Below are 25,059 nucleotides of genomic sequence, written 5' to 3' on the forward strand. Positions count from 1 at the left end.
ACTCAAGGTTTGAAATCTAGGGATTGCACTGGAAATTACTATTCTAATCCTGGAAGTTTATGGGGGTTATACCTATCTTCAATATTTTCCTGAAGATATATAAATTGTGGACAGAGAATGGGGCTACTTCTATACTGGGAGCTAGGGGTGTGATTCCCAGCTCGCATAGACATACTCACACAAGCTCTGATCTAGCTAGCGAACCACATATGACAGTGTTGCCGGGTACCACAGCCAGCAGTGGCACAAGCTTGCAGTGTTAAGTGTGTACCCAGGGGGTTCAGGCACATTTGTACTCAGCGTGGGCTAGCCATGCTGCTACACTACTATTTTTAGCGGGTTAGCTCGATGAAAGCCAACGTGAGTATGTCAACACGAGCTGGGAATCCCTTTGCCCAGCTTCAGATATAGGCATACCTGGAGCGAGAATAATTAAAGAAGTTAAATTAAAACAGGAAAGGAACCTTACTGCAAAAACACACGTAATTTACTGTATTAATACTTCTCGCAGAGCCAAGTTCGTTGCTGGTATAAGCAGGCATAACTATTGACTTAAGTGGCATTGTGCCTGCTTATATCAGGAGTAGACGTGGCCCATGATATTTCGATGTCTAGTCAGAACTCTGCTCAGTATCTGAATCTTAGAATATAGTAAACAGAGCTGAAAGGGTTGTTCTTGCGGATTCATTTTGCTAACCTCTGAGCAGAATAGAGCCCCTTCATACGTATATACCCGTACACACTTGACTGTCTTTGAATGATACACGGTATGCACCTATTATCATTTAACTGTGGGCCTGGTTTTGCAGAAGTGTAAATCCATTCAACTCCATCGAGTCACACTGGTGAAAGCAAGAGCAGGGTTTGGCCCTGTAAGGGCAATGGCTGCGCAGTGTAGGGTAGTTGGCTTTCCTAGGTTTAAACGTTCTACTGGTTCAGGCCCCACTCATGCAAAGACTTACAAGCATGCTTAACTTTAAGCATCTCAGTGAGGAGTGGCCAACCTGAGCCTGAGAAGGAGCCAGAATTTACCAATGTACATGGCCAAAGAGCCACAGTAATAGGTCAGCAGCCTCCCCGTCTGCTCCCCCCATCCCACCCCTAGTGCCTCCTGCCCGCCGGTAGCCCCGCCAATCAGCGCTTCCCTCTCCCTCCCCATGCCTCCTGCCCACCATAATCAGTTGTTCCACAGCATGAAAGAGGCTCCGGGGGGGGGGGGGGGAGGCTCTGGGGAAGGGGTGGAGTGGGGGTCAGGACCTGGGGCAGAGCCAGGGGTTGAGCAGTGAGCACCACTGACACATTGGAAAGTTGGCGTCTTTAGCTCCTGCCCCGGAGTCGGCACCTATGCAAGGAGCCGCATATTAACTTCTGAAGAGCCGCATGAGGCTCCGGAGCCACAGGCTGGCCACCCCTGATCTAAGTATTCCTATTTTCTTGCATGGGACTACTCATGTGCTCAATATTAAGCACGTGGGTAAGTCTTAGAAGGACTGGGGCCCTAGTCATGATATACTATGAAAATTTAGCAATCCCAACATCACAAATTTGATTCTTTCACTGTTGTACAAGAGCCCAGTATCCCTTTCAATTATATTCACTCTACACAATTACCGAAAAATGTTCTAGCAGAAGAACTGTGTCCTGGACTTACTTAAAGGCTGAGTCTTTTCCAGCGTCTTGATTCTGTCTCGGAGCTCAGTCAGTGCATCTTTTTGGCGCTGAATTATCTCCTCATGTCTGAGACCTTTACACTTAGCTCCTAGGTCAGCCAAGTCCAAATTCTGCTTCTGAAATCAGAAACCCATCCAAACCATCCTTGATTATATTACAAATTACTGTGCTCTGCACAAACGAGCACCATGTAACTCTTGAATAACTGCCATATCATAACCTTGGTTCAACGTAAACCCATACATGCAGGTGCTTGGGCCCTAAAATTCTGCAGCTTTCCTTAAAACTATTACCCCACTTGCAGTATTTGTGATTCTGATCTCACCAGCTAGAAGTCATATGCTAGTCATCTTAGGTGTTTTGAGAATCAAATTCTGGTTGGTGTGAGAAAAGTAGCTCTCTCCATTGGTTTTAGAGATAAGGAATTAAAACAGGAGTAGTCAGCTGGCTAGCAGTGCCTATGTAACACACTGGAGAATATATGTTATAGGTCCCCCGCTGCATCAATCCACAAAGGACAGGAGTTGTCCTAGCTGCAAAGCTTTGGCTCTTCAGTTCAAGCTGTGGCCGCTCATGCTTTTTAGCTCTGGAGGTCTCTGGTTCAGCCTCTGCTGTGTCAGCCAAGGTGGCGGCCGACGCACCTCGATGCAGCTTATTCGGCATTGGTCTCAACGTATAAACTGAATGTAAAGTCAGCTTTTTCAACCCCTTTCAACAGAGGTTTAAATTAAGGCACTGCTCTCTTCAATTATTTCCGTCCCTGCCTTCTCAAGAAACTGCATCTCACATTGATGTGTTTGTTGTTTCCAAAGCAATTCACTGTGTACGCCACATCTGAAGGTGAGCTTATAAATTATGCCCCATTTGTTTTTTAAAAATATATATAAATTATGCATTTCAGTATTCCACCACTGTCCAGTGACTGGCTTTATGATTAATATACATAGATATCTATGTAAGCATGTTCATTCAAACTGCATCCAGCTAATGATAAATGGACGACACTATCTAGGGTCTCAACGCTTATTTTCATTGTATTGTTTAAAATCACCTCATTTATAAGATAAATATACAGCTGCAAACTTCCCCACCTTACGTGTATGGAAGAAGTGGCTGGTGATAATTCTCAGTGCAACACCCAGCCACGATTCACCACTTTGGCTGTATAAATCAAGTCAGTTGGTCTTGCATTTTGCCTGTCATTATTACAGAGGATTTTCATAAAGTCATTAATTAAAAAACCTCTTTCTGCCATTACATCCTTTTTGAATCTGTTTGTATTTTTGACAGTAATATATACAGCATTTCAATACAAAGCAGGAAACCTGCACATTTTCCCCTTTTCTTATTCACAAAAACATCCTATACTGTACATTAGACCCTATCTGCCTAGGAAAGAATAGGAATGGGCTGTGGGAGAGCTAGAGTATGGTATCTTTTTTCAAGCTGCTTTACACAATCTAATTGGCAATTAAAACAATACTTAGCACTTTCCACATTTCACATTTGCAAAACAGCTGTACAAACATTAGCTAAGTAATCATCACAAAATGTAAGAACTGTTATCCTGAATTTGCAGAAGGGGAAATGAGAAAGATTAAGGCCAAAATATTTCAAAAGTTGCTAGTGATTTTGATGAAGTGGGTTTTACCCCACGAAAGCTTATGCCGAAACAAATTTGTTAGTCTCTAAGGTGCCACAGGGACCCCTCGTTTTTGCTGATACAGACTAACACGGCTACCACTCTGAAACTAGTGATTTTGAGTACTTCAGTTTTTGAGTATCTGACCGGGGACACCTTGGGCCTGGACTTTCCCAAGTACAGAGCATTGACAGAAACCACTGGTGCTCAGCAACCCTGGAAATCAGGCCACTTTTGAGAATTTCAGAGTAAGCGATTTGCCCAGGGCCAGCATGTCAGTGGCAGAATTGGCAGAACTGGGTAGAAATCTCAAATTTCTGACTCTCAGTCCTGGGCTTAGCCCATTAGAGAATGTTGGTTGTCTAACAGTGAATGTACTTCTATGACAAAGCCAAGTAAACAAACTCTTGTTCAAGAACTTTAAAGCTACTTTACTTTAAAATATTTTATCATTTTCTTCTTACTACTGTTATGGTCAATAAAGCCATCCATCATAAATCCCACTTCTACATCAATATCACATTTATTGGTATTGTGGTAGCACCCAAAGGCCCCAATCAAATTCAGCATCTTTTTGTGTTACAAATTGTACAAACACATAGAAAGAAACAATCCTTGTCCTGAAAAATGTGTACTCTAATTTAGGACAAGATGCAGCAAAAGAGGTTAAAGAACAGAAGAGGCAGGGGTGGGGGAAGTGAAGGAACGACAAGGGTAGCAATAGTCAGATTATACAATGGCCTAGGATAGTTAGGTGCACAACCTGATGGTGCATAACATACATAGCACACAGCTACACAGTAAAACCATTACCACTACAAAAATATATACCAGGAAAGCCTGCTGGAAAGCACTAGACTCATCAAGGCAGTGAGTAACCAATTTTTTCCATTGCTCTGGTCTGAGACTAAAGATGTTGCTCCCTGGCCCAATCCACCTAAAGGCAGGAAGTAAATACAACCCTCCACCTAGGGTGACCAGACAAAAAGTGTGAAAAATCAGGACAGGGGGTGGGGAGTAATAGGAGCCTATATAAGAAAAAGACCCCAAAATCAGGACTGTCCCTATAAAATCGGGACATCTGGTCACCCCTACCTCCACCTCCTTCCCTCACAGCTGCCTACAGCACCAGATCTAGCAGTGAAAATTTCAAATATATGCCAGAAAGCAATGGATCCAGCAGCCTGATTCTCATCTCACCACTGTACAGGTTTACACCACTGTAACTCCACTGACTTCAACTGGTGTACTCTGATGTAAGTGTACTTGGTGTAAGTGAGATCAGAATCAGGAGCAGTGTCTGATTAAAGAGCAGCCCTTAGTGAAACAAACATCTCAGATCAAAAGGAAAATGGAAAATGTTATGAAATATTGTGGCTCCTTTCTCTCTCTTCCTTTTGATCTCTGGATATTGCTTCTCATAGGTTGTTGACCAGGCCTTGCCCATTCAGTTTGATTCTGTTACTGCATCAAGGACATATTGCTCTAGGTTTTCTTTATTTAACAATTGTTTATTCTTTATTATTCAGTTTAGTCTATTGCATCCTCAGTTTTTTGGCTTGTTTTGATTTGGACTTGCCTTTTTGGTTTTGGGGACTTCATCCTTTGTGGTGTTACTGGCCTGCACATCTGTTTGTGGTAGCTTTTCAAACTCACTCTCCTTTTCTTTTGCTGCATTCTTCAGCTTTTTCAGTTTTTCTTTCTCATGCCTATGTCAAGAGCAGAAAATATTGCTGAAGAGGATGATGGGTGAAGGTGAATAATCAGTTTGCTGAAAACAGCAACTATTAAAGCATACAAATGCACAGACAGGAATAGATAACTAGCTGTGATTAAACTCCAACTCAATTTGCAATGGCTCTTCCAAATCCCTGTAGAAGATTGTTTGAGATTTCTGCAGAGGAAAGTAAAAATTTACATTTTAAAATGTTTCCAAGGGAAGTAGTTATCTAAATGAAATACTGATTTGACTTATGAAGTCAGTGGGTTTTTTTTGCTGGGCTGGGTAGCTCAGCCTCTGCTATTCTTTATGTTGAGGTGGCTTATACCTTAATTCTTCAGCTGAAGTTCTCAGGTCTTTATCCTTCTTGTCCACAAGGTCTGACATCTCAAATAGCTTCTCTCTAAGCTCATTCAGTTCACTCTCTTGGCTTCTAACAAGAATTAGGTTCCGCTCCAGTTCCATCTTTTGTTTCTCACTGAGTTCTCCTGCATGGAGAGAGGTTTCAGTGGTTATTGGCTACCTTGGTGCCTGATGCTGCCAGATGCTAGGTGCCTTCAATTCTATTAGGATCAGGGCCTTGGAGAATGCCTCTCTTCCCCATGCAATATCATGATGGCTGAGATCAATGAAGGTGCTTTTTCCGACAGTCCATAGCTGTGTACACCCAAGGACCTCCGCTGTAGAACTCACTCACTCTGGCAGTCCATTAGAGCTTGAGTTTACTGCCCCTCAGAACTCAGAGCAAGGCACAACTTTTCACTTCAGCAGTTGTGTCTATATCATTGCTAGTGCAGTTTATCTTCTGGGTTGGAAAAGGACTGGGATGAGATAGGCTGTATTGTTTATTGTGGACAATTTAAATGAATATCCTGTTTGTAATGTAGGTACATGCACCCATATTCCATGGCTACCAGCACACTAAATAAATCAGATACACACATTTCTAGTTTTAAAACTATTCTTTCAGACTCTGTTCCACAATATTCCTTCCTTCCTATGCAGAGGACAATATTTAAGCCCCTAAAGGATAAAGCATTTAAGAATTCTGGCCAAAGTTTTCATTAGTGTCTAGTGATTTTGGATGTCCAACTTGAGACCTCTTAAAGGGGCGTGACTTTCAGAAGATGGACGTCCAGCACTTTCTGAAAACCAGGCCCCCTCAAGGTGTCGCAAGTTGGGCATCCAAAAATAGAGGCATCCAAAATCACTAGCTACTTTTGAAAATCTTAGGGTATGTCTACACTACGGAATAAGGTCGAATTTATAGAAGTCGGTTTTTTAGAAATCGGTTTTATATATTCGAGTGTGTGTGTCCCCACAGAAAATGCTCTAAGTGCATTAAGTGCATTAACTCGGCGGAGCGCTTCCACAGTACCGAGGCTAGAGTCGACTTCCAGAGCGTTGCACTGTGGGTAGCTATCCCACAGTTCCCGCAGTCTCCGCTGCCCATTGGAATTCTGGGTTGAGATCCCAATGCCTGATGGGGCTAAAACATTGTCGCGGGTGGTTCTGGGTACATATCGTCAGGCCCCCCGTTCCCTCCCTCCCTCCGTGAAAGCAAGGGCAGACAATCGTTTCGCGCCTTTTTTCCTGAGTTACCTGTGCAGACGCCATACCACGGCAAGCATGGAGCCCGCTCAGGTAACCGTCACCCTATGTCTCCTGGGTGCTGGCAGACGAGGTACGGCTTTGCTGCACAGTAGCAGCAACCCATTGCCTTCTGGCAGCAGACGGTGCAATACGACTGGTAGTCGTCCTCGTCGTGTCCGAGGTGCTCCTGGCCACGTCGGCTGGGAGCGCCTGGGCAGACATGGGCGCACGGACTAAATTTGGAGTGACTTGACCAGGTCATTCTCTTTAGTCCTGCAGTCAGTCCTATTGAACCGTCTTATGGTGAGCGGGCAGGCGATACGGACTGCTAGCAGTCGTACTGTACCATCTTCTGCCAGGCAGGCAAGAGATGAGGATTGCTAGCAGTCGTATTGTACCATCTTCTGCCAGGCAGGCAAGAGATGAAGATGGCTAGCAGTCGTACTGTACCATCTTCTGCCGAGCAGCCATGAGATGTGGATGGCATGCAGTCCTTCTGCACCGTCTGCTGCCAGCCAAAGATGTAAAAGATAGATGGAGTGGCTCAGAACAAGAAATAGACCAGATTTGTTATGTACTCATTTGCCTCCTCCCCTGTCTAGGGGACTCATTCCTCTAGATCACACTGCAGTCACTCACAGAGAAGGTGCAGCGAGGTAAATCTAGCTATGTATCAATCAGAGGCCAGGCTAACCTCCTTGTTCCAATCAGAACGATAACTTAGGTGCACCATTTCTTATTGGAACCCTCCGTGCAGTCCTGCCTGAAATACTCCTTGATGTACAGGCACCCCCTTTGTTAATTTTAGCTCCCTGAAGCCAACCCTGTAAGCCGTGTCGTCAGTCGCCCCTCCCTCCATCAGAGCAACGGCAGACAATCGTTCCACGCCTTTTTTCTGTGCGGACGCCATACCAAGGCAAGCATGGAGGCCGCTCAGCTCACTTTGGCAATTAGGAGCACATTAAACACCACACGCATTATCCAGCAGTATATGCAGCACCAGAACCTGGCAAAGCGATACCGGGCGAGGAGGCGACGTCAGCGCGGTCACGTGAGTGATCAGGACATGGACACAGATTTCTCTGAAAGCATGGGCCCTGCCAATGCATGCATCATGGTGCTAATGGGGCAGGTTCATGCTGTGGAACGCCGATTCTGGGCTCGGGAAACAAGCACAGACTGGTGGGACCGCATAGTGTTGCAGGTCTGGGACAATTCCCAGTGGCTGCAAAACTTTCACATGCGTAAGGGCACTTTCATGGAACTTTGTGACTTGCTTTCCCCTGCCCTGAGGCGCATGAATACCAAGATGAGAGCAGCCCTCACAGTTGAGAAGCGAGTGGCGATAGCCCTGTGGAAGCTTGCAACGCCAGACAGCTACCGGTCAGTTGGGAATCAATTTGGAGTGGGCAAATCTACTGTGGGGGCTGCTGTGATGCAAGTAGCCCACGCAATCAAAGATCTGCTGATATCAAGGGTAGTGACCCTGGGAAATGTGCAGGTCATAGTGGATGGCTTTGCTGCAATGGGATTCCCTAACTGTGGTGGGGCTATAGACGGAACCCATATCCCTATCTTGGCACCGGAGCACCAAGCCGCCGAGTACATAAACCGCAAGGGGTACTTTTCGATAGTGCTGCAAGCTCTGGTGGATCACAAGGGACGTTTCACCAACATCAACGTGGGATGGCCGGGAAAGGTGCATGATGCTCGCATCTTCAGGAACTCTGGTCTGTTTCAAAAGCTGCAGGAAGGGACTTTATTCCCAGACCAGAAAATAACTGTTGGGGATGTTGAAATGCCTATATGTATCCTTGGGGACCCAGCCTACCCCTTAATGCCATGGCTCATGAAGCCGTACACAGGCAGCCTGGACAGTAGTCAGGAGCTGTTCAACTACAGGCTGAGCAAGTGCAGAATGGTGGTAGAATGTGCATTTGGACGTTTAAAGGCGCGCTGGCGCAGTTTACTGACTCGCTTAGACCTCAGCGAAACCAATATTCCCACTGTTATTACTGCTTGCTGTGTGCTCCACAATATCTGTGAGAGTAAGGGGGAGACGTTTATGGCGGGGTGGGACATTGAGGCAAATCGCCTGGCTGCTGGTTACGCGCAGCCAGACACCAGGGCAGTTAGAAGAGCACAGGAGGGCGCGGTACGCATCAGAGAAGCTTTGAAAACCAGTTTCATGACTGGCCAGGCTACGGTGTGAAAGTTCTGTTTGTTTCTCCTTGATGAAACCCCCCGCCCCTTGGTTCACTCTACTTCCCTGTAAGCTAACCACCCGCCCCTCCTCCCTTCAATCACCGCTTGCAGAGGCAATAAAGTCATTGTTGCTTCACATTCATGCATTCTTTATTCATTCATCACACAAATAGGGGGATGACTACCAAGGTAGCCCAGGAGGGGTGGTGGAGGAGGGAAGGAAAATGCCACACAGCACTTTAAGCACAGCACTTTAAAAGTTTACAACTTTAAAATTTATTGAATGACAGCCTTCTTTTTTTTGGGCAATCCTCTGTGGCGGAGTGGCTGGTTGGCCGGAGGCCCCCCCACCGCGTTCTTGGGCGTCTGGGTGTGGAGGCTATGGAACTTGGGGAGGAGGGCGGTTGGTTACAGAGGGGCTGCAGTGGCAGTCTGTGCTCCAGCTGCCTTTGCTGCAGCTCAACCATACACTGGAGCATACTGGTTTGGTCCTGCAGCAGCCTCAGCATTGAATCCTGCCTCCTCTCATCACGCTGCCGCCACATTTGAGCTTCAGCCCTGTCTTCAGCCCGCCACTTACTCTCTTCAGCCCGCCACTTACTCTCTTCAGCCCGCCACCTCTCCTTCCGGTCATTTTGTGCTTTCCTGCACTCTGACATTATTTGCCTCCACGCATTCGTCTGTGCTCTGTCAGTGTGGGAGGACAGCATGAGCTCGGAGAACATTTCATCGCGAGTGCGTTTTTTTTTCTTTCTAAGCTTCACTAGCCTCTGGGAAGGAGAAGATCCTGTGATCATTGAAACACATGCAGCTGGTGGAGAAAAAAAAAAGGGACAGCGGTATTTAAAAAGACACATTTTATAAAACAGTGGCTACACTCTTTCAGGGTAAACCTTGCTGTTAACGTTACATACATAGCACATGTGCTTTCGTTACAAGGTCGCATTTTGCCTCCTCCCACCTCGTGACTACCCCCTCAACCTTCCCCCCTCCCTGTGGCTAACAGCGGGGAACATTTCTGTTTAGCCACAGGCAAACAGCCCAGCAGGAATGGGCTCCTCTGAGTGTCCCCTGAAGAAAAGCACTCTATTTCAACCACGTGACCATGAATTATATCTCACTCTCCTGAGGATAACACAGAGAGATAAAGAACGGATGTTGTTTGAATGCCAGCAAACATACACTGCAATGCTTTGTTCTACAATGATTCCCGAGTACGTGTTACTGGCCTGGAGTGGTAAAGTGTCCTACCATGAAGGACGCAATAAGGCTGCCCTCCCCAGAAACCTTTTGCAAAGGCTTTAGGACTACATCTAGGAGAACCGCAAATGCCAGGGCAAAGTAATCCTTTCACATGCTTGCTTTTAAACCATGTATAGTATTTTAAACGGTACACTCACCAGAGGTCCCTTCTCCGCCTGCTGGGTCCAGGAGGCAGCCTTGGGTGGGTTCGGGGGGTACTGGCTCCAGGTCTAGGGTGAGAAACAGTTCCTGGCTGTCGGGAAAACCGGTTTCTCCGCTTGCTTGCTGTGAGCTATCTACAACCTCCTCCTCATCATCATCTTCTTCGTCCCCAAAACCTACTTCCATATTGCCTCCATCTCCATTGAAGGAGTCAAACAACACGGCTGGGGTAGTGGTGGCTGAACCCCCTAAAATGGCATGCAACTCATCATAGAAGCGGCATGTTTGGGGCTCTGACCCAGAGCGGCTGTTCGCCTCTCTGGTTTTCTGGTAGGCTTGCCTCAGCTCCTTCAGTTTCACGCGGCACTGCTTCGGGTCCCTGTTATGGCCTCTGTCCTTCATGCCCTGGGAGATTTTCACAAAGGTTTTGGCATTTCGAAAACTGGAACGGAGTTCTGATAGCACGGATTCCTCTCCCCAAACAGCGATCAGATCCCGTACCTCCCGTTCGGTCCATGCTGGAGCTCTTTTGCGATTCTGGGACTCCATCATGGTCACCTGTGCTGATGAGCTCTGCATGGTCACCTGCAGCTTGCCACGCTGGCCAAACAGGAAATGAGATTCAAAAGTTCGCGGTTCTTTTCCTGTCTACCTGGCCAGTGCATCTGAGTTGAGAGTGCTGTCCAGAGCGGTCATAATGGAGCACTCTGGGATAGCTCCCGGAGGCCAATACCATCGAATTGTGTCCACAGTACCCCAAATTTGAGCCGGCAACGTCGATTTAAGCGCTAATCCACTTGTCAGGGGTGGAGTAAGGAAATCGATTTTAAGAGCCCTTTAAGTCGAAATAAAGGTCTTCATTGTGTGGACGGGTGCAGGTTTACATCGATTTAACGCTGCTAAATTCGACCTAAAGTCCTAGTGTAGACCAGGGCTAAGTCTCTTTTTGCTAAGTCCAAAGTGGAATCTACCCAGCCAAAGAGAACAGACAATTTTGCTTTTGCCTAAACCTCAATGAAAATGTTCCAGTGAGAAAGTAATATCCATTTTCACTATCTTGTGTCTCCTTCCATTAACACCTATTCTCTAAATATGTTTTGGGGGAAGTCATGGCAGTACTGTAAATCACATGATACATTTCACAAACCTATCATATCCGACATTCTGGCTTTGGCTTCTGAGAGGTCTTTCTTTAATCCCAAAATGATAGCCTGTTTGGACAGGATTTCCTTCCGAGCAGCTGCTAATTCTCCTCTGAAATTCATGAGACAGATAATTGCAAAACCCAATTTCATTTGAAAGATTAATATTACTTAACGTGTACATGTCATGTAGGGTAAGATCATATAAGTAATACACACACCTTATTTTAAAAATACGATTTTAAATCCCCTAAACCCAGGCATGTAGCGTTAGGTATTACTGTCTCTTTCACTGCTTAATTCAAGCCAACATGCCTAGATGTTGCAGAATGGATGACAGATAAAATGACACGATATTTTGCATCAGAACCACTCCAATCAAGATGGAACACTATATAGCATAGTCTCAGCTGGATGCAGCTCCCCAGTGAAGATAAGAGCAGCTGTGGATCAGTGTAGAACTCTGAGAGCCATCACTTGGCCTATGGGCAGTCCATTGGCCATCCATACTCAAATCCACAAAAGCAATGAATGTAGTAGTCAAGGCAATGTCAGAATTACATGCTCTATGATTTTGTAGCTTAATATACTTTAAGTCCCCAGAAGTGATCCTGAGCAGAAGAAAAACCACAAAAATAAGATGATATAAAGACTGGCTCCCTTCTCACATACAAATCATTTACATTTATATGGGCCTCTATGCACATTTATTAGATGTTCTGGACCTGATTCTCATTTACACTAAGGGTATGTCTACACAGCAAAGAAAAGCCCATGGCTGGCCCATGCCAGCCAACTTGGGCTCACGGGGCTGTTTGATTGCTGTGTAGATTTCCAGGCCTGGGCTGGAGCCTGGGCTCTAGGATCCTGCGGGATGGGAGAGTCCCGTGCTCAGGCTCCAGCCCGAGTCCAGAAGTCTACATGACAATGAAACAGCCCAGCAGCCTGAACCCTGTGAGTCCAAGTCAGCTGGCACGGGCCAGCCATGGGTTTTTCTTTGCTGTGTAGACATACCCTTAGGGACCTGAAAGCGTGAATAACTTCCATTTACACCCACGGGAAGGCTCCTTTATATAGCCAGAGTGATATAAAGGGGGCTTCATCTAAATGAGAATCAGGCCTTTGATCTTTTTAAAAGTCTGTTACTGATTACTAGTTTTCCTTAAACGCTTTTATATGACGATCAAAATCAGAGAATAGTTGTCAGCTGCTTACATCAGAAGAACATGGGCCTCTTCATTGTCAGAAAGCTCTTGTGAAATAGACGATGTTGACTGCTGAGGCTCTTTCTGAAATACTAAAGAAAAAAATAAAACTGACTACCTACAATTAACTAAAAGTTACTAGTTTATTCTCAAAACCTATGGATACTTGAGGTCTGTTTGCTTTTCTGGTGCAACCTTAGTTTAATAGAGGGCTTTTGAGAGATTGTTGAATAGATTTCCCATCAACAAATTAATTACATTATTTGATTAGGGTCTTTCTTTTTGTAAGTCTGTCTGTTCAAATCCAGACATTAATGTCTTTGTATTAATAGGCAGCAAGCCAGCACAAGGAAATATTTGTCTTAGCAACCCTGGCACATTATACAGAAAATGTTAGATTTGGTCCTTCATCCTGTCAGTCACTTAGGCCCCAATTCAGGAAAGCTTTTAAACATGTACTTAAATCCATCCCTATTCAGGTGCACTTAAGACATGCTTAACTCTTAAGCATTAACTTAATTTACCTACTTAATTTACCTACTTTCTATTTTTTCCCGTAGAGCTAAATTTTCCTCCTCTATATTCTTCTGATGCTGTGTGGCCTCCAGCAGTCTGTCTTCTAAAGCCACAATTGTCTCTGAATGTTGCTTGATTTGTTCTTTATATTCCATTATTTCTTTCTGAATTTTCTGCTTCAGTAACTCATTCTCATCCTGAATGAGTGTTAGATGTTTGTCTTGCATCAACAGGTGCTCTTGCAACATGGCCTAGGAAACATTTGTTAAGACTCTGAGAAGTGTTTAACTTTAAACATTTTTTAAAAGGGATAATGAGCTTAATCCTCAGGCTAGTAGATACTGTGGAAATTTTTCAAAGCTCTGCTCCAAACTTTTCTTCCATATCATAAAAGGAGTGTAGGAACAACCTGTGTTTCATGAACAGTAGCAAGACCTGAGAACCGTTCCCAGTCCCAGCCCAAATTTGTTAGTCTGTAAGGTGCCACAAGGACTCCTTGGTTTTTTTTTGCTGATACAGACTAACATGGCTACCGCTCTGAAACCTTTGACTGATTATGTAACTGACCCTGCTTGAGCCTGGGACCTACAGAGCTAGAAGCATGAGCTACTACTACAATATCCACAAACTTCTCATGTAGGTTACAGTTACATAGGAGGTGACCCCTCAAATGAAGAGGTTTGCAGGGGGCTCTGGATGTGCTTGAACCAGCCTGGCTCATCAAGGTGCAATGAAGAAATTGCATTCAACCAAAAATGTGTATAATGCAAAACATAGTAAATATATTCTCCTTTCTACTGTAGTTACCTCTCTCTTTCTAGCCTCTTCTAAGCTGTCCACTGCTTCTATCAGTTTGGCATTTACACTTTCTTCTTCTTTCATTTTAAGTTCAATTACCTAAATCAGAAAATAAGCAGTAGATGAGAAAAAAGAACTAGAATATTTCCTTTTATTCCTAATAGAGTTGAAATCTATCTGAATCCCACTCAACCCATTACAGACATGGAATCTCTGGGAAAATTCATCATGTGTAAGCAGGCACACGCCCCGTGAAGTCAATGGTGACGTGCCTGCTTACACCAATCGTGAATTTGGCTCATAGTCATAAACATGATTTACATTTTTTATTTAAGCACCAGGAATTTGCAGTAAATCTAAGAAATAAGTGTATATAGTAATTATTTTTTAAAATTGTGAATATTAAATATTTCAACTGGAGAAACTCAAAATTATGTACTTTGCATTCTACTACAAAGATTAAAAAAAAATGTCAGAGGTCACTAGCTATTACTGTACCAGAGTTAATTCCAATTGGTGCCAAATATATCCTTTTGAATAGGGACAAAGAAAATATATATAGGCCTGGGAACACCAACAGGGAAAAGAGAACTTGGCTGCACATCACTGTTGCTGCAAAGAAATACAGCTGCAGGTGCATTGATCTGACTATAAATAAAGTGGTGCAGATCCTCGTCTGCTTTACTTACTGGCTGCTTCCCTTGCTTCTAGGTCTTTAATAATTTCAGAGCCCTATGGATGACTGGCACATACCCAAAAAGGTTATTCCAAAGCATGTGTGTTTGGTGTGTGCATACACATGTTGGATGTATAGCTAACACGTTGATCTCCTGTTGAAGTTTTGCCTGAAATTGAAACTCTTGATGGAACAAAATCCAATGGGCTCCAAGGTTGGAGTGGATTTTGAAAATGGGAATGTAGGATGTTCTATTTCATCTCTTTGGTTTTCTAAATACCTCAGTCAAATGTCTCCATTGATTTTCCAAATGTTGGACCTTTTTCTTTTCTTCCTCCACAGATTCCTTTAATTTGTCTTTTTCTTGGGCAACAGCACTGTCCAGAATCTGAGAAAACATATCAAATTATCATCACCCAAGTGCCGACGGTTTGTGTCATAAATATAAAGGGAAGGCCAGGAGGGATTTTAAAGGTGTTTACCCTTCCCTTTATATTTATGACAGTTTGTGTAACAAATAAAGAAATATTATTTAGAGGAAGGACATTGCTGAGACGGAAAAGGCAGAGAGCAACTAATATGAGTCATTCAGAGTAGCAGCTGTGTTAGTCTGTATTCGCAAAAAGGAAAGGAGTACTTGTGGCACCTTAGAGACTAACCAATTTATTTGAACATAAGCTTTTGTGAGCTATAGCTCACTTCATCGGATGCATCCGATGAAGTGAGCTGTAGCTCACGAAAGCTTATGCTCAAATAAATTGGTTAGTCTCTAAGGTGCCACAAGTACTCCTTTTCTTAATATGAGTCAGGGTTTTGAAGGGAGGATGGATTACGAAGGAAGGTTAGCTGGACTTGGCACAATTTTAAAAAGAAGAGTGAAGAATGCTTCACCAGAGATACTGCAGAGATCACAAAACTAAAAGAGGAAGTGAATGGTCTGCTGATCAACTGATTAATTTGAAAACCAGAAGTCTCGGAAGGATGTTCAAGAGGAGACTCATGAATAATTCAGGCAAATTTGTAATACACAGTGTCATTTGAAATATGGCTACTAGCAAGAAATTAAGTCAAGTTGGAGAGAACTGTGATTTTTTTTTAAAAAGTAAGTGTGTCCCCCACTCACCCCAGATCTTGTGAAGATCTGTATTTCCCTGAATTTAAAGGAAGTCAGTGAAGACTAGTAAAGAGACAGCCCCAAATCTGACCTAACAGGGATATTTTTCTTCACAAATATATATGTTGATATAATTTCAATTGTGGAGAGCTGTTTCCACAACAGAGGCTACAGCAGTTTTATAGAGATACATTTATGCCATCATCCCTTCGTTCACAAACAGCCCTATAATATGCATTCCACCCGTGTGGCCATGTGAGGGGGGGAGGAAAAGGTGAGATGCAAATTCCAGCTTCAGCCTCCCGGGGAGTTATTCTAGACAATATCACTACTGAATACATTATAGTACTTCTATAAAGCATCTTTCATACAAAATTATCAAAGCATTTCACAAACATACTGTGAGGTAAATTAATCTATTATTACCCCATTTGAAATATGAGTCATCCGATACCCAGAATGGTTTACATTTTTTTGCCCAGGCTCCAATGAGGAGTCAGCTGTGGAGCTGTGAACAGAAGGGCTCCTGATTCTCAATTTGTTGCTCTAAACCATGGGTAACAAAGTGTCTCGTGGCCCGCCAGGGGCTTACCCTGAACAAGCAGCAAACCAAGTTTGGGAACCCCTGCTCTAAACCTTAGACAACAATGCATTTAACAGAGACATTATTGTTCTCTACTGGCCCCTACTTATATTCATTTAATATCTGTGCAATAACTGCAAGTCTTGATATCTCTCCTGACTTTAACAGAAACATACAGATATGGGCCCAAAGCAAAGCACCAGATCTGGGGTAAAAGCCTGGCTCCATTGAAGACAATGGCAAAACTCCCATTGACTTCAAAGCTGCCAGGATTTCACCCCTGGACTTTTTAGAAGTTTGGATCTGGATCTGAATTTTGGGGCTAGAGTTTATCTTCTTTATACATGCAAAACACAACAATGTATTTGAATATATTGTTTGTGCATAAAAGAAACATACTGTATTTTTAAAAATAAACTGCTTTACTATACCTTTTTATTTTCTTCCTCTTTTTCTAAAAGTATTAGTTTTATCTTGTCCTGTAATTCTTTCTCATGTTCCACTTTTAGTTCATTCAGCTTCTCGTGTAGCACAGAATTCTGGGATTCCTGTAATTTGTCTAATTGGGCCTACAGAGAAATGTTAGAAAACAAAGATATTAAGGAACTGGCCCTTTAAGCATAAGAAGAAGGACATTCACTAACATTTTAACAAACTGTTCAGAAAAGAATGATGTTTAAATGACATTTGTAATTAGTGACTTCTGAAAAAAGAATTCATCTATAAAGCTGGCATTGGACATAGAACGTTTCCATAACACTGCATTGCAGGCATATCCTACACTTCACATCTCTGCTCCACTCTGGATTAATCAATCAAAGTCTCTAAACCAGATCGCTAATAGTTATCACCATATTTTCTTTTAATACAAATCCACTCAAAGTGTCTTATGACTTTTTTTTTTTTACCTGCAATGTTTGAATTCTGCCCATAGTTTCATGATTATTCTCCAGCAGACTCTTCATGTATGAGGCCATTCCTTGGCAAGAAATGAAAATTAAAATGACAGGGGTTTATATAATCTCTTTTTTATTACCTGGGGTTTTTCTCACTTCTGGTCATTTACCAAAGGAATGTGATGATGCATGAAAAGGCCTAGCCAAGGGTGCTGTTTGTTTTGCTTTCTAAATCAAGAGCTTCAAGGTTGGCCTTTTTAATCCTAGATTTCACTGTCCTCACTATAGGTTCTATCCTCCCTTTTACAATGCTGAGGAGACCAAACAGATGTAAGAGAGTCAGAAAATGGCCTCCATGGAATCATTCAATGCCACGGTGTAGCTACTACTAGCCCCCTCTTTACCAAATACGTGTGCACAATCCACGCTCTGAGAAGGGAAGGGCCTGAGAGAAATCAAGGAACAGAGGCTCTACATGGCATGTTCATCTCACAGATACATAAAACAAATGTGGGAAACAGCTTCAGGAGTTGATACTACTTGGAGCAGCATAACTTTTTGCCCTCCTCCTTCTCTCTCCCCCCTCCATGGCCTTTGCGAGCCGTTACAATAACTGTGAGACTGGGAGTGGTTGTATGGCAATAGAACTAGTATTGCTACTAACGCAGGGAAGAACCTGGAATCACACTCTGGTGGGGACACTTTATGGAATGGGCTGAGACCCATGGGATCTTCTTTAAATCTACTGTTCAGGATTTTCTGATTTATGTGTGAATTTGAGGCCACCTGCTTTGCCCTTTCCATGCTGTCCTTCAGTCCTGAGGAGAAGATGCAGTTCATGCTTTGGTGCTCAGAAGTAGTAGGTTAATGAGCATAAATTCTTTCCTTCTGCTGTTTTCACACAGGAAAGGAACACACTGCCTATTCATTTATTTATGTAGTAACTAGTCTGTGATCAAGAGGGCACAACTACCAGCTATTTCACACTTCAATGGAGAAGCATATTGTCACTGGATAAGAATCACTTGCTCATACTGGAGAGGCAGCACTGGCTAGTAACAAGAGAGCCAAGAACTCCTGGGTTCTTGTCCCAGTTCCACCAGTGACTCTCTTAAACCTCTCTGTGCTTCAGTGTCCTCATGTGCGACATGGCGCTAATAATTAGCTACTTCATATGTGTGTTGTGAGGAGTGTCATGTTTGTCAAGTGCTAAGTATCGTTACTGATATATAGATCCCAAAAATGCAGAGTAGATGTCGTTTTGGATGTGTTATTCAAGATACAGACAATTTATCCCTGTCATCATTTGCTAATTGGATGAGGAAAACATATGCATACAACACCCATGTGGTTTCATGAGACACTGTGGTCTATAACATGCTACAGGGTATGTTTTAAGCTAAGAAAACTAGCTATTTGAAGAGATCATGCAAAATAATCAAAGAAATCAATGGGCCAATACCTGCAACATAGCCACAATAAAATGTCCCCCGGAACTGAGGTTCATTTTAAGAACAGCCTGAAACTAGTACTTTCCCCTGAAAGGATGATCACAAAATGATGGTGTTGCTTAATGACGCTACCATTGTTGCTGTGTTTCAACTTATTTCTGCTTTGGGGATTCCTTCAAAAGAGGAGGAATCAACTTTCCCTTTGGTAAATGTCATTCTTAGGCCTTTTTGGCACTAAGTTTAAAACCATGCTAACCACAACAGCGTTTAAACAGTCCTAGCATCGTTTCCCTAAACAGTGTGGGTTCTCTTGCCATCCTCCTGCCTTCCTGCACCCTTTTAATTCAAATTGTATGAGTAGATACACAATTTACAGCTCTGTAGGCAAGCACCATGTGAGAGAAAAGTTAATTTCTCCTCTTCTCAGTGCAAGGAATCACCTCTGGATCAGATTACATAATGTGAGCTGCATGACATGATGTATTGTTCTGCATCAAGACATAAAAAGCTATTTGTTTTTCCACTCACGAAGTTAACTTATTTTCAGTAAATCAGAATAGAAACGGCTCTGTTTCACAATACAGATTAAAGTGGAAGGGAAAGACAGGACAATCTGTTACCTTGCACCACTGAGTTAAGATAAGGGCTCTGGCACTAAAACAGCTAGCAGTGCTAAATTCACCGCCAAGAGCCTTTTCTTTTATTACAAAAGGAAAAGAACCACCAAGATAGAATAACTGGCATGGAGGGAGATATGAAACTGCATAAGAGCCAAAATATAAATAGTATATTTAGAGGGGCAAAGATCAAAATATGGTTTAGGTGATATCAACTGATTTTGGTATCAGTTTGGCCATAAATATAGGGATACAATAAGACAGATGGACAGAAATTGCTTCAGGATCTGATTCTTTTAATGCCATAGGATGAATAATGACCATAGCAGAAATCAGCTGATTTGATAATACCCAAGCACGTGCTAAACTCAAGAGATGCAGAGGGAGCCAAGCTGCAAACTTAAAACAAAACTTTCACAGTTTGGGAATGTCAGGAGCTGGAGTTTTGGTTTGAGCCATGATAAAGATAGTGACCAGCCATGCAATTTCCACACAGCTTGGACCCAGATCCAAACTTCCCCAAATCTGGGGATGTTCAGGGCTGGGGTTTTGGTTTGGAACTGTCTCTACTAAGAGGATCTAAGAAACTGGAAGCCCATACTTATTAGTATTTTAAAGAGGAATTAATAATGATTGAAATGTTACTTTTGTCACAGACATGACTTGCAGGACAATAACTGCCTTTTAGGTTTCTCTTGTAAAAATGACCTTTATTACCCTGAATCACCTACTATTGAGCAAGACTTCTCCATGAATTTTTACACATTTGACTCTATATAAGTCCAGGGGAATGGAGTGTGGGTTTTAAGATACATTGCAACTATTAGTTAAATATTTTATTGTAAAATTAAGGATATTTAATAGATTGTTCTCGGTTTCCCTAAATAAACAACTTTAAAATATTGTATCCTGTGACTTTCTTCTTTTTTGCTAAATACTAAAATGACAATTTCTGTCTTTTTTGCCATGACTCATCCTATATTTTTGCCATAACCACCATTGGCCTTAACGATGATTTACAATGCTGCAGGTCTACAAACTTGTTCAAAATAATGACGGCTGGTATTCTCACAGGAGAATAAGGAAGCTAGGCACCCAACTACCATTGAATTTCAATAGGAGATGAGCACCTAGCTCCATTAAGCTCTTCTGAAAATCCCAGCTACAAATACTAAAAGGAGAGCTGGCAAGTCTAGTATCAGAACTATCTGTTGTGGTTTTGCTCACAACGTGTTCCTCATTGTTTTGCTTGTCTATTCAGTTCCTCTGAGGAAGTATGGTATTGAAATGCACAAGAATCTTGCTTTCTGCTGCTCTTCAGATGTCCCCAGGTGACTCTATCTTCTAAGACACTGTAGTTGCTAAACCCAGCCTTAGTTACTGTGAAATACTGGATCTAAGATTAATACGTGATAGTATTTTAAGCTGCATTTTGAACTCTCATGCTTAGTATATGGAAAAAGGTATGAAAAAGGTAAGAAAAAGAAAACCAAGAACCTTTGTCAGAACAAGACACGTCAATCCCCACATCATGAAGGAGCTGCTCCATTGCTTCTACCCATGAGAGTAAACTGCTTAGAATTTCAACTACTGGTGTGTGGATCCACAAGACAGAGGGGTCAATGCACAGATCTTGAAGGTTACAAATCTCTCTTTTCAAGCTACTGCTGCAATAGGAGGTATTTAAGAAAGCCTGAAAGACAATTAATAACAAACAATCCAAACCTTGTGATTATGGGTCATTTGTGTCTTAACACAACAGTTAATACAATAAACTCTTTACAACAAAATACATTCTATTACCACTACAACAATCATGTTCTGTTTTAAAGATGCCTATTTATGTATTGCAACAACTTTCAGGAAAGTGGTTTTTGTAGCAACTTTGTCCACTCCATCAGATACTGCACGTGTACTGTGATGCATAGCAGGCCCTATCCTGCAACAGCCATTTCCATTGTTGTCTGGACTCAACTGGGTTTCAACCAACATTTCAGACAACTTTTGACACTTCTGTGACGGGGAATAGTTAGTGCTCCACAGTAAAACATATTTGTATCTCTGGTACTATTACCCCTAGCAATTTTTAGGGACCTCAGCCACAAACCTGTTTTGAGGTAGGCTATCTTTACACACACACACACACACACACACACATACACACAGATACTGTTTAAAATGTAAAGTCAATCAAGCACACATTCAGCAATAGGATCGAGAATAACTCTAGTTATTTCAAGACAATCTGAAAAAGCAAAATTATGTGATTTTCCACTCCCATACACTAGAAAAATTATCCAGGCCAAACCAAGACTATACTGTATCCTCCAGAGTCTTGCATCTAGCACTGAAAGTCACTGGGAACTCGGTGCCCAGCTTCCTTGAGTTCCTTTGAAAATCCCAGTCTGCAACTTTTTCCCATCATCTTTGCTCCAGTTTCAATAAACACATTTTGCTCAGCAGTCTGCAAGGCCAAAAAATCGGGTTTTCACATTAACAGTAAAGTTTGTTCAGATCAAATGGACAATGGATCATATTCTTCATACCCCGGTGATGCACTGAAGAGCCTAACTTGGAAGATTAAAAATAATTAAAAAAAAGAACTGTATCTTTTTTTAGAGTTGCATGTAACATTTATATTCACAGTGAATTCACACGCAATTGGCCAACCAGAGGTCTAACTTGCATTTGTACCTGCAATTACCATGATTTTGTTGTGTGCAGTTCTAAAGATCTGGGGCTCCCAGGCTCCCAGCAGCTTGGCAGCCTGTCTGGCAGCCAGGAAGCCCAGGGAACCCCAGTTCCTTGGCAGCCCACCAGGTGAGATGAGAAGGAGCCAGGAGCCTGGAAGTCCTGGGAGTTCCAACTCTGCAGCAGCCCACCACGCAGGCTGCCAAGGAGGCAGGGAGGCTAGGAGCATGGGGAGTCCCAGCAGGCAAGCTGCTGAGGAACAGGGAGATGGGCAGGTAGGCGAGCTGGCAGGAAACAGGGTAAGTTTCCACTGGAATCCTGTTTGGTTTCCTTTGAAAGGTTCGCTGAAATCAACATGCTCCAGTGGAAAATTTTGCTTTCGACTAATTGGCATTTTGTGATGGGAAACTGTTTCATCCAAATGTTTCTCTCCAGCTGTAACAACCACAAAGCATTGCTACTGATTTGTAGAGAAGGAGCACATCTCTTCAGTACCATATGCAGCAGATCTTTTCTCTGGTTAAACATCTAGATTAAGTCACTATTTAGGACAATCATGTGCAATATATCTGAATTATCTTCTAATTCACTTTCAGTATACAAAAAGCACTTAAACAAGTGACCTGGAATTCATCCAATGATTTCTTCAACATCTCAACACTTTCAGATACTTCCTTCTCTTCAGAGTCCTTGGAACTCATTTCCTCCTGTAATAACTTCTCCTCTTCATGATTCTGCAGATTTTCATTAGTGATCTGTCTTATCTTTTCCATTAACTGATAAAAGGGTATGAAGGCAGAAGAAGAAATAAATGCACAAAAAAATGGAAGACATTCCCATTTTCACTTGAAAAGAATGGCTTAGTAAATGTAAGCTTACATTTTTCACAACAATTCTTATTTCAGTGTAAAATAATTGACTAAAATAGTTTGGTGCTTTACTCATCACTAAGGCCCAGTTCCTCAAAAGTATTTAGGTGCCTAATTCCCATTGACTTCTGGCTAAATACCTTGGAGTATCCTAAATAACTTTAAGGATCTAGGCCCAAATTAATTTTTATGAGTTGGCTTAAGGAATATTCCACCATCAAGAGGCCAATTTTCAAAAACAGCTTCTCAAAGCACATGTACATTTTGTGCTCTGAACTAATTTTCACCGCCATACGAAAGAATGTGTGTGCCAGCACACACACTCACACACACACTCAGGACTGCTGCATGCAAATGGAGTAGTTTTAAAGTAGTTAACTGCCAAATTTGTATGCTGCTCAGTATTGACTTCAATGGATGCTTAAATTTAAATACGTTCTTAAGTGCTTTGCTGAATCAGGGCCAGAGCACTCAGCACCTTGCAGGACCAAGGTGTCTCTAATGTGCAACCCAATTTGTCTCCATTTTGTAGAACTTCCATGCAGTAAGTGTCAGCAGCAGATCCTGCAGACTGAAATGATAGAGAAAATGAGCCTTTCCCCAAGTCATGGGCAAACTTTCGGAGTCTTGGAAATCTAGGATGCAAACTATAATTTGGTGCAAAATTTTATCCATCCTGAAATGTGTTTTCCTATTAAAGCATACTTGCTCAACCCCAGATTTGGAGGGGGAAATTATCACATTTCTTCTTAAATACAACAACATTAGATATTGTTGATTTTTCAAGTGAAACCAGTACATCATTATATCTTAAACTACACCTTATTCAAGTGTTTAACTTAGATGGTCTCCTGAACCTAGATGAAGAAAGTGGTAGAGAGACAGAAAGCCAACTCCTGGAGCAGTAAAACATTTGAATGTAACATTTTTCTTAAAGATGAGCTCCCTCCTTTCTTAATTGGTATTCCAGTGAAATAAAACTCAGATATAGCACCAGATTCATTTACCTGGACTGTACAATTTATCCATATAGTATTCAACTCGCCTCTCTCCCCACCAAAATTCTCCATTAAGGTACCTTAGCTCTGTACTCATGAGCATCTTTTGGACCAGCGTCATATGTCACCTTGGGGGGAGGGATAGTTCAGTGGTTTGAGCATTGACCTCCTAAACCCAGTGTTGTGAGTTCGATCCTTGAGGGGGTCATTTAGTGATCTGGGGCAAAAATTGGGGATTGGTCCTGCTTTGAGCAGGGGGTTGGACTAGATGACCTCCTGATGTCCCTTCTAACTCTGATATTCTAGGATAAGGTGTCTGTATGGAAAGAATCCCAGATGGATGAGTACAGAGAATTACAAAATTACCTTTGTTTGTCAATTGGTAAAATGAGTCTGGAATGAGGTCCAACAAGATAAATATGTGTAAACAAACAAAATCAAAAAGATCTGTTCCCTCAGTATCAGAAGCTCCCAAAATGTAAAAGCACCAAGAAGTTGTGTTTGCTGTCACCTGAACTAACCTGTTGATCTGTTACAGTCTCTGGAATTTCCGCTTCTTGTGAATAGAAGATTTCAATCATTTGCCTTTTGAAACACTCCAGCTAAAGCAGAGATTGATAAAGTAAACAAAATCACTAACAGCTAGAGTCAACAGAAACTCCATTTGGCTAGTCTGCACTAGTCCTGAAAAATCAATTAGGAGGGCACACCAGTTTAATAATTATGTTGTTCTATGAAAATTTTCAATAATTATAGAGGGCACGAGTAGTAATTTTGAAGGTATTCTGCCCATGATCATTGACCTTGGCGCCTAGTGACCACACTTGCCCTTGCCTTAGGCTATAAATTCAGCTCACAATCAATTTTCTGTCGGAATAGTCCACAACAAACACTACTACTAAACTGTACGTTTACACCACTTTGATAGAATAGCCCTGTAGTTAATAATATTACTCATGTTGTCTACTAAGTTAAAGGGTATAATCAACAGTGAGACACCAGGGGGATTGTTAAACCATTATCAGTGAATTAAAAGTGGTTCTTGAAAAGTGAATGCCATCTTTTGTAAGTACTGTATGTTGGAAGGAACGTGAAGAAAGTATGCATAAAAATAGAAACATAAATACATTTAAAAAAAACAGAATAAGGATCCCTATAATAATTCCTAAGCAAAGACAGCAAACAAAATACAAAACAGAATAAGAAAGAATTTAGCTTCATAAGTAGTAAACACACAAGCAAAAGGATCCACTGAGGAACTACACTGG

General features: G+C 42.3%; 1 protein-coding gene across 4 annotated transcripts in view; it reads right to left on the reverse strand.

Annotated features, from left to right (window-relative positions):
- The window catches only part of FHAD1 (forkhead associated phosphopeptide binding domain 1), a 68,619-nt gene that overhangs the window by 16,703 nt on the left and 26,857 nt on the right, over positions 1 to 25,059 (reverse strand). For all 4 annotated transcript variants that reach the window (XM_048825091.2, XM_048825093.2, XM_048825092.2 and 1 more), the window contains exons 13-25: positions 24,313 to 24,393; positions 22,548 to 22,700; positions 20,731 to 20,926; positions 17,178 to 17,248; positions 16,701 to 16,838; positions 14,853 to 14,960; positions 13,906 to 13,995; positions 13,124 to 13,349; positions 12,593 to 12,674; positions 11,383 to 11,489; positions 5,362 to 5,521; positions 4,893 to 5,022; positions 1,652 to 1,787 (exon numbers count right to left, since the gene is read on the reverse strand). In XM_048825091.2, the coding sequence (XP_048681048.2) occupies positions 1,652 to 1,787; positions 4,893 to 5,022; positions 5,362 to 5,521; positions 11,383 to 11,489; positions 12,593 to 12,674; positions 13,124 to 13,349; positions 13,906 to 13,995; positions 14,853 to 14,960; positions 16,701 to 16,838; positions 17,178 to 17,248; positions 20,731 to 20,926; positions 22,548 to 22,700; positions 24,313 to 24,393 (1,678 nt within the window). The remainder of the gene's footprint in view (positions 1 to 1,651; positions 1,788 to 4,892; positions 5,023 to 5,361; positions 5,522 to 11,382; positions 11,490 to 12,592; positions 12,675 to 13,123; positions 13,350 to 13,905; positions 13,996 to 14,852; positions 14,961 to 16,700; positions 16,839 to 17,177; positions 17,249 to 20,730; positions 20,927 to 22,547; positions 22,701 to 24,312; positions 24,394 to 25,059) is intronic.

The sequence above is a fragment of the Caretta caretta genome, chromosome 18 (genome assembly GCF_965140235.1).
Source record: "Caretta caretta isolate rCarCar2 chromosome 18, rCarCar1.hap1, whole genome shotgun sequence".
Taxonomy (NCBI): Eukaryota; Metazoa; Chordata; order Testudines; family Cheloniidae; genus Caretta; species Caretta caretta.